Source organism: Haliaeetus leucocephalus, unplaced genomic scaffold (genome assembly GCF_000737465.1).
Source record: "Haliaeetus leucocephalus isolate CR32 unplaced genomic scaffold, Haliaeetus_leucocephalus-4.0 Scaffold428, whole genome shotgun sequence".
Taxonomy (NCBI): domain Eukaryota; kingdom Metazoa; phylum Chordata; class Aves; order Accipitriformes; family Accipitridae; genus Haliaeetus; species Haliaeetus leucocephalus.
This window is the reverse complement of record NW_010972864.1, coordinates 1,363,404-1,373,973: the sequence shown is the minus strand read 5'-3', so window position 1 is coordinate 1,373,973 and position 10,570 is coordinate 1,363,404. Positions and strand designations below refer to the sequence as shown.

The following is a 10,570-nucleotide window of genomic DNA, read 5'->3' as shown; positions in this document are numbered from 1 at the left end:
GCTTACCTTGGCATGGATTCTTTGACTACCTGCTCCAAGAAATGAAGGTTTACAGTGTGTAAACATTTATTGACAGCATGTGTTAGTATATGTGAGAATGACTAAAGATTTCCATTGTTATTTAGCTTTATGCCTTTGCTATATCCCTGTGAAATGCTAAAGCAAATCAAACAACTAAGCAGGTAGGATGAGGACAGTACCTAGTGATACACCTTCTTCTATATTTCTGCAAGCCTGTGATTTCAACATAAGAGGATTTTGTGTTACTTAGTTTTACAGTTAAATTAATCAATTTTTTTTAGGTTTTTTTTTAGGCATATGCCATAACCTCTCCACCAGCAGAACCCACCACCACTCCTATATAACTACACCTGGAATTAAACGGTCCTATCCACCAAGTTTTTGAATACATACTTTTTTATACACACACACATAAAATACAAGAATAGAAAGTACAGATACTTTTTTATATATATAAAAATATAAATATATATTATATATTAAAAATATTTTTATAAATATTATATATAAAATATATTTTTATATATAAGAAAGTATTTGCACTTCCTATTCTTTTATTTTGGTTTAAGGCATTTAAATAACTGCTTGCTTTATGATCCCTTTTTAAAGAGAATTCTCACTGCTTGAGCCTAATTCTGACTGTACATTGCCTGAACATTTTATTCTACTCTAGAATGCTACTTTACTCCTAAGTATCTTATAGTGATCATTGGCCTGCCTACCTATGTAAAAGCATTACCCTGTCTCTGTGATACTGTATGCTCTTACTCTCCAAGCGCAAGTATTAAACTATATTCCCTACTACAAAAAATTAATTTAAAATATCTCTGGAGAATCCTTCATAATCTAGTGAAGAGCAATGGTCATCACCTAGGAGAACTCTGTACATAGCTGTCATCCAAACGGAGAAATAACAACGTTTATCTCATTATCAATAAACGAGGCATAGATATACAAACAGATCCAAATTAAGAAAAAAAAAAAGAAATATTGGATATTCTTATTTAAATGCTGAGGAAAACGTGGTGCTGTACATTTAACACCAAAATTTAAGAAAGACACTTAGACTACATGGTTTTCATACCTCCAAACTATTAACAGTAGATATGTTTCATATTTAATACAGCTTTATTACAATTAGATATAACTATTATTGCCAAAAGAGAAAGGCTATATAAAAAAATCCAGTGCAAAATAAAAGCACCCTACAAATTCTGCATTTCTGTTCCCATTGACAGGCATTTAGACCTTGCAAGAACAACTGATTTCAGTGACTTCAAAGCAGTTACTCACCAACACAAAGTTTAGACAGGATTTGCTGGAATTTTAGCTGTTCACTTCAAAGAAAAAAAATGGGAGACTCATTGTCTGACAGGTGCAAAAATTAATACAAAATGTATTAACACAATATGAAACAAACATACATTAAATAGTTTTGTTTCCTGGTACATCAGATTTTCAAATGAATTTTATAAAATTTACATATTTAATGAAACTATCTATCATTGTGGAAAACACAGTTCTTTATTTCAAGTTTATATTAACTATAAATATCTAAGAACAGGAAAGATACTCCTCAAGTTGGTGTGCCTTACTTCCCCATCCTTTATGTCTTCTGCTCTTTGCCTTTTGGAGAAAACATTACGGCATAAGGCTGCCGTCTTTTTGGACGCTGACAGGGAGCAAGATCCTCTTTAATATATCCTTAGAAGAATAAGAAAAATCTGAGGTAAGAAATAAAATACAAAGACATGCATACTTTTAGTTACATTTTTGTTTACCCTCAAAAGAAAAAAACTTGTGAATTTTTTTGCCTTTCATGGCAACTGGCTCTCTACTTGACAAAAAGTTAGAGATCCCAGGGTGCAATATCATTAATGAAAACACTCAGCAGCTTTCTAGTAGATGACTGCATAGTAATGCAATTCAGACAGATAATACTGAAGAGGAGAATGGAAACTATGAATTGTTCAATCCATTCAAAACAAAATTGCATTTTTCATTGTCTTTTCTACAGAAGATTTTACATAAGAGTAACAAAGTATGTAAGCACTGCAGTTTCAGTTGACTAATAAAAATAACTTTAAAAAATTTTATTTCCTAGTCATACAGAAGGAACTTCAGGCACATGTGCTTTGTGGGTCTAAATAGTACAACCCTCTGTTTTGATGGCATTCTTAAAGACTCGTCCATCTGGAAAAAGCCAAACATGAACCTATGGATCAAACACACCTTGAAAGCTCTCTGATAAGAAAAGTGTATACAAAATTTCTGTAACATGCTCAACTTAGCTAACACTGATAATAAGCAGACATTTTATGCAAATCAGTTACAGCACCTGGCTTTTGTCAAACCCTTACTGTTTATCAGCACTAACATCCACTGAAGTGAGAGTATTAGATTCCTACTTTATAGTTGGAAGATGCTGTCTATGCAACTCAGTTATTTAAAAAAAACATGAACCACAATTGGTTCAAGATACCAATAAGAAGTAGAAAATACATCCTTTGTACCCCACTACTTTGGAGTGACAGCTGCAATTGCTCATCATGGGAACTCTCGTGTTTTGGTGTTGTTGCTGCACTCTTGCATAATATAGCTTTTTACCAAGGGCTGATCTAAAGTCTGCCTCTGATATGCTGCTAAGGACTATTAACAACTTAACAGCTCTTACTCTAGCAGAACAAGGAGATAGCCAAGAAGCTAATTTTAATGAGGTTCCAAGCAGATTCCAAATGGGTAGTAACAGACAATCTCCCTAACAGGGTATCTTGATCACCTGAAGTTATAAATGGACATGCCTAGTTTAGACCAGCTTTCTCATTGGCTGGAACATGTAAAAGGCAACCAGGCTGGAAGAGGAAGGACTATGATTTGTTCATCTGAAAGATAATGATGAAGAACCAAAGGCGGTTCTAGAGTGGCAAGAACTCTCTCTCATTACTTAAGGTAAAGGAGGAATGGACAAGCCTCAGCCAAGCCCTGTTTAACTGGATACACAAGAGAGGAAAGAGACTACTCACAAAGGAAGCAGTGATTCAGCAGCATTCCTGAGGTGCTGGCTAGCTGGACTGAGAGATTCGCTTTTCCTTACGTGATACCAGAGAAAAATTGATGGACCTCCCCACCCCCATCTTCCTGCAGCCTAACCAAGCCCAAGGAAGCTTAACAGCCTGCAAATTCTGTGACTAGCTTAACCCTTTGCAGTGGATATTTAATAAGGGGGAACTTGACTAGGGCTTCAAGAGCAAATCTGACATTTGTACCCCACAATGGGAGGAAGCTTAAAGTTCTGAACACCATGTTTTAAATACACACATTTCTTGGAAATACAGCTTCAAATTTAAATGAATTTGACTCAGTGTATCTTGATTAAGCAGTATGATTTGCACTACAGAAGTTATGTAAGTCCCTAAAAATCAAGGCTCCCTGTTCTGAAATATTAAGGATAATAGTGCAACACTATCACACAAGAACACATACACATCTCTGGCTACATTTTCCTATGCCTGACCTGAAACTGTTACAAGAACAGATAAAAATAAGTGAACATTAATGCTTCACAGCTAATAACATAGGCACAAATAAAGATCTAAGAGAGTTCATATAGGGCTCCTTACCTCAGTTTTACCACTTCTGAAAAAATGTACATATAGTACACTACAAACTCACCATGTTTTAACATCATTAGTAAAAACTCATTTTTATACCAAGCTCTAGGATTTAGAAGAACTATTTAGGAAAGAACAATCTTCTGTGTGAAGAGGAGTCCAAAATAAAATCCCCCAAACCAGCTTTTGAGTGTCACTAACAAGTAGGGTATAGGTATTAAAAAACTAATCACGCCCTCAACATTTCCATTATCATGTGGTATTATGGAGCTCTAAAGATGCAGACAAAGGACATCAACAGTTCTGCCTGTCTCTCCTCACTAAGTACAATCTCTCAGCCTTTGCCTTTGAAAATGTTGACCCAATTCTTGCTTTGGTTCAAAGACATGTAGGGTTTTAATTAAGTTCTATGAAAATCCCCATTATTTCTGCCTTCTCTAAGCTCTAAGAAAGTTTCCATATATTCCCTTCTTAGTAGTACAGGAGCTGCTAGAAGACAATATTTATTCAAAATAGTGGCTGCTGCTAAGTAAACAGACCTCAACAAGACTGGGTGAGAAAGGCTGCTTTATGAACTAGAGATAATTTCATGGAACCATTTTGGGGCGTGGAAATCAGCTTTAAAACGTGCTTTGTAAGCCCTATTTGCACAAACCTCTTTCCACACAAGTTTGGGTGGAAGGAAATCCAACCTCCCAGAAATTTTCAGGAGTCTTTGGAGGAATGTAGCGAAATCTGTGTCTTGAACAGGAAGCTAGTTTCTTTTCTCGTTCTTCTTCTGGAATGTCTGCATAATACTGAATGTTAGGAAAAACAATAAAAAATACAAGTTAACAAATTCATTCATACAGAGCAACTGCTTTACACAATGACATTGTCAATCACTGTTTATTAACACAGTTGCCTAAAAATAATGGTAAGGATAACTAAGAGTAGAGATTTGTTATCCAAATGACAAACACCTGGCCATTATCCTAAAAGCTTACTGAATTTATAGATTAAGTATAACCTTATGGTGGCAAATTTGTTAGCTTTATATCTTTTAACGTACCATAGGTACAAGGTTTAGGCATGTGTACAATTACTTATGTCAACAGTTTTACTGACTGATTTTACAAAGCTAAGTAACACAGGTGATGAAATAGATGGGAATTTTCTAATAAACTAAGTTTTAGTTTGCATTTACAAACAAAATAGAAAAGTGAAAAAACACACTACAAAATCCATGCTGCAGAATTATTTGCAGTGTCTAAATTTACAGTAGTAACAGCAAACAAGTTAAAATGCTCCCTACTTTATTACCCTCAAATTAGGAGTAAATAAAGAGCTAGTCCAACTAGCTGACTGACACTGGGACTCCAGAAACTATCTGACAGCTGGGCATTCTCTAGAGTATACAGTAAATTGGCTAGCTACTCTTTCATCACTGTCAGCTGTACTGGAGGCTGCAACAAGAAAAGTATATACACTCTCCAAACTTTTTTGCAGGGTGTTCCCATGTGCAGCATCATAGAAAGACAGGGTTTTTTTCATGCAGTTTTCTACTGTTTTAGTTTGTGATTCTAGTTAGCGTCTCCTAAAAATAGCAATCTGACACTTAGATATCATGAGTGTCAAAATATTTTCAAAGTGAATGTACTGTTTGGTTCAAGTGACAAGCCAACAGTCAGTCTGGATTGCATAAGAAACCTGACCTTCATAAAACTGGTAAAACAATTCTGCTGATATGATAGTGTTACAATTCAAAAGGCAAACTAAAGCTTAGAACCTCATTCAATCAGCTGGAAAGTGATCTAGACTGGGGAAATCAGGAAACGAACAGAATACCTCTGTCAATAGAGATTACTTCCTGTCCCCATCTACTGGTAGGATTTCACAAAACCTACTTACTTGGAATCATAAAGTACATTAAAAAATTCCTTTTTTTCCTACTAGAAGGCAGAAAAAGGATAAAATAGGCATAAAAATCATCCTCAAAAAAATCATGAGATATAAATATTGATGATTGTACAGAAAAGAATAATCACAGCTCTGAAAACGTCAGTGACAAAACTGCATGAACTAGGAAAAGTAGACTTGTTTCATTTTGTGATTCTGTAGTCTGTGGGAACTGCAACTCTGCCTGAAACTGAGGTACATTTTCTCCCACCTCCCCAAATCGATTCAGATTTCTTGCTGTTCTACAAAGTGTGACCCCAGAACATATTTTGCTCTCAAAGCCCTTATTAGTACAGGAATCTGATCTAGTAACATCGGTCTTCTGGTCAAGAACAGAGATTCAGGTTGTTAGCAAGTTGTACCCAAAATTCCAGATTACTGGTCTGTCTACTACAAAGTCCTGGTACACAGGATAGAATAAACTGCTAGTTCCATAGATAATATTCAGGAGTGGTTATGAGCCCCTAGTAAAAGGTTCTTCAAAATGTATTGTGTATAAGACCAGGATACACCCACACTCTTGACAGCAGAACCCCTTTCAGTCACTGATTTTGGAGACACTTAGTTTGAAAATGTTTGCCACTGTTTTATACAATGCCCCTTAAACAGGAAAAAACCTATGCCAAGACCAGAATGTAGTGGATATCAGTAGCCTCGCGACTGAGTCAGGTAGAGTAGGGCCACTTATGCAGCTGGACTTCAGAGACCCAGCTGGAAAAATGGTCTGTGTCATTCGGTTAAAGATCTAGAAACTAATGAAGGAAGAGGAACAGGTAATTATCATCTAGCGCACATAATTTTCACTGATAAAAGTTAAGAAATGACATGGTGTTTTAAGTCAACAAAATTAATGATAAGAATTCTACAGTATCTGTGTAAACCAAATAGATTAATAGCTGAGTCTTATTTAGGGATAATTAACAGTGCACCTTACGCTTGTCCTTTAAATAGCTTGGAATTTTAGAAATCAACCTACTAAAAGTTTGCAGTGTGCTGCATTATTTTTTTTTAATTAAAATGTTTATGATTGGTGAGGAATATTTATGGATCAAAATGAAAAATACAGTACAGTTTTGTAGGAACAGAAAATAAAACCACCAATCAATAATCCAGCTAAGTATGTATTCAAAAGAAATTAGGAAGTAATTTTTTTTAATTTTGTCTTGTTTAGAAATCTATTAGGGTTGACAGAAATTGAGAAAGTTACATATACGTCTGCTAAACAGCAAAAAGAACTCTCATCTGTTTTCTAGATTGATCTCACTATCCATAGCATTTTCAACGCACACAGAACATTTGAGCTAGGCTTTTCCATGTGTGAAAAGATATGCAAAATCTCGTCCTGCAGTGTCTTCGCTGTAAAAGAATTGTTTACAGAACTCTACAATTTCCAGTCTCAAAAAGAGAACAAACCCTTAAAATGTTCCTCTCGTTAGTTTAGCATGAAGTTACTTACAGAGTAATTTCTGTAATCTAAATGTATAGAAAAACATCTGACTGATTCTCCTACTTACCTAAAGTGTAGCTGGACTCAACCACACTAACAAACGTTACTTTTACAAACTACCAGTAACTGCTGCATACAAGCTTTCTTTGATTGCATTGCAAAGTCGTAACGAACCAAAACAAGACCTCTTATCAAATGTTCTACACTGTAAAGTGAATGAGAGAGTTCCACAAAGTTTTAAGATAAGGACTGATAAAGGACTTCAATATCAGTCTGCTACAGCATGTGCAGAAGTTAAATCTCACATCTTCTCAGAAAAACAGGTAACTTTCCCCACTCATACTGCTTGCAGCACATGGCCAGAAACAATTTACTGATTTCTACCCATTCCCTAAATATTTCCTTAGACTTTGGAGACTTTTCAAACCCATATGACTAATAAGTAAGCCAAGACTTTAAAAGCATCATTTATGCTTTGTCTAATACTCCCTTCGTCCATAGGCATTTCATTCAAAGCTAGTTTTATTATGGTGCAATGACACAGCCAAGCATTCCAAGACACTCATCTCTAGTGGCATAGACTTAAAAAAACCCCCAAACCAAAACCAACAACAACCCCAAACTTTTCTCAAGTTTAATGTAGAAACCTAATATTGTAAAATTGGAGCTGTAAATGTTTCCAAACACCATAGTTACCCCTCTAACTTGGCAGAGAGTAGCAAGAACTGAATTTGCTGAGAGAAGAAGATCTGTAGCTTACAGAGACAGGAAACTAAAACACTTAACACATAGCTTTTGGGCCAAGAAATAGACTAGACTGAAGGTTCGTGTTTTCTTGTTGTTTTTTTTTTTTTCCCCAACATCTTGTTTTCTTTCAACCTCTAAGTCAAACATATTTTTGAAAATGATATTTATAGTTGACTGTAAAAATTATTTGTATTTAATGAGTTTTACCAAAGCTATTTTTCAGGAATGTGTTTTTGTTAAAAATATACTGTAATAAATTTCTTCAGCTAACTAAATGTGACTTGACTATAAAGCGAATAGCAGGAGAATCTATGAAAAATGTTGGTTCTATATAGGTGTGGAAATTAAGTGAAAAGGTTCCAGAGAATCCATCATTATTCAGTCATTAATCCACACTTCTGGTGAGTCATAATATATTAGATCATCACCTAATTAACTCCAGCCTGAAAGTCTATTAATGACCAAATGAAATATGTTCTTATTACACATGTAATTACTTCAATATTTTATCTCTATACCAAGTATCTGAAAGCAGTTCAGTAAGTGAAAAGGGAGGAAAAAACATGTAACGTGAAACCTAAAATGTCATACTTTTTAACCTGATAATGTAAACATTTTTGCATGCATTTGCACATATATACACATTGGCACCGATGCCGGTACAATTATCTGAAAATGCAGACACCCCAGAAAATGAAAAAAAACAAACCCCAAATCAAGAGATTTTAGAGAGATACACACACACACACGCGCGTGCGTGCACGTATATACAGACACACACTAGATTTTAAAGCACTACTTACTATTTCACATTCCTTACAAGTATGGCCAGGCAATTTTCTTCTTTCTTCTTTTTTTCGAATAACCTCAATATGAGGAAAATCTAACACAGTACTCTTTCTGAAAAACAAAAATGTTTTCACACAATAGTATATTTATTGCTTCTACATGTCTGGAAATTTCCAGTTTTTAGAACCCAATGAAGGAGACTCTCAAGAAAAGAAAAAGTATCAGAAAATGCCTGCAAAACCCAATCATACTGCACTTCATAGTTGAATAGGACATTTTTGTAACTAAACCAGTTCTAGAACTTTTAAAATGTAATATGATCTTTTACATAACCAGAGATGTGCATCTCATTATTATGGCTTTTCACAGTGTGAAAGTAATTACTAGATCAATACTACTCAAATATAGATCTTCTGTACAATATTTATTTTGTCCGAGACAGTTGTGCTTGCACCGATTTCTGCAAGAAAAACATATGTCGGGGTTCAAGAATAGAACAGATTCCTTTCAACTTATTTGTTCACAAAACACTAAACAAGTGTTATTCTACAAAGAAAACATATGCTGAGGTAAAAAATAAGCTAACAACTATTTAACTGAAGGGCTTGGTATCATTATGAAATGAAGATTCAGACTACCAATGATGATTACACAGAAAGGCAATAGAGGAAGCACCAAGAGGTACAGTTGTTAAACATTACTCATTTATTGCCTAGAGGAAGGGGCAAAAAAGCCAGAGAATGAAAGGTTTTTATTTGTACAAGCAACCCATAGGCTCTTTGCTCATAAACTCATGCATGACCACATGCCTATAAGAAAAACAACATGGATTACAAAATACTGCATTCAATAAATTTATAAAAAGCAGAAGAGGCAATCCCTTCTCTTCAGCAAATGTGATAGACAGGGATCTCAATGTGTTTATCTTTTTTTACCCCCTACCCCAGCTTTTATCTAAGGCTTTTATCTAATTTAGTAGATTCTGTGCATCTTCAGCTGCTAGTATGTTATGCACAAGCATGCTTATTTTATGCAAGAACAAGTTCCCTATAGGGAGGATATTAAGAGCCTTAAAATGCCTATACAAAACAAACTAAATTACCTTTCATCACTTTTGAAATATGGCTCCACAAAAGCCTTCTGCTTGGCTTTATCTTGTTTATCCTCATGTTCTGTAAATATATCCGTAAAATGAAAAATTACATGTCATATAACTTAACAGACTGCCTGGAAAAACATCTGTAAAATTATTAGCCAGCTATTAAGAAATACAAAAATGCCATGTACATTCAGTCTGAGACAACAGATTCAAACAGATACTAAAAATAATATAGAATTGATTGAACCAGTGATTAAAAAGCATTACTGGAATAGAAGGAAAACAGCAGCAAGACAAGTAAAAAAAATAAGCAGAATAGCAAAGGAAAGGTTGCTTAAAATACAAAATACTGCAAAATCTTTGGCAGAACCTAGGATAGGAAGAAGAAAGGAAGCACGTAATCTGCAGCCAAAACCTGGTGTTTCCTGTAAGAGTGACTTTGCTGTACAGCTCCTATGCCAACTTCCATTACACATCCCATATTTGTGTGGTGGCTATATAAATGAACTACCAAAATAATTTTCATATTGGTTTATGTTATGTCCTTACAATGAATAAATTTTCCCATGAATTTATGAAAAATGAACTGATGATTTATTTGGCATATTTGTTCCTAGAGAGCAGAGCTTGATTTAAAATCAACTTTTGTAGTTTAAACAGGCTAATAAAGACAAAACAAATTATATCCCACTCTTTAGTTTCTTGCTTGCTGCTGTTATTCCCTTATCCTGCACTTCATCATGAAGAGTTTCTTTTTCAGCACATGCAGAAGGACTATCTTCTGGTAGGCAGGATTCATATTCTTCATGGGTTGTCCGATCAAACATCTCTGTTAAGGTATCATTAATTGTTTTTTCTCCTCCTATTATAAAAAGCATAATGAACATCCAAATCAGTCTCTCAACAATTCAAGTCAAG

General features: G+C 34.8%; 1 protein-coding gene across 1 annotated transcript in view; it reads right to left on the bottom strand.

Moving 5' to 3' along the window:
- Positions 1-1,136: 1,136 nt before the first annotated feature.
- The window catches only part of RBBP8 (retinoblastoma binding protein 8), a 35,133-nt gene continuing 25,699 nt past the window's right edge, over positions 1,137-10,570 (bottom strand). The window contains exons 14-18 of the mRNA XM_010574324.1: positions 10,344-10,514; positions 9,656-9,725; positions 8,568-8,664; positions 4,288-4,429; positions 1,137-1,725 (exon numbers count right to left, since the gene is read on the bottom strand). Coding sequence (XP_010572626.1) covers positions 1,628-1,725; positions 4,288-4,429; positions 8,568-8,664; positions 9,656-9,725; positions 10,344-10,514 — 578 coding nt within the window. The 3' untranslated portion in view covers positions 1,137-1,627. The remainder of the gene's footprint in view (positions 1,726-4,287; positions 4,430-8,567; positions 8,665-9,655; positions 9,726-10,343; positions 10,515-10,570) is intronic.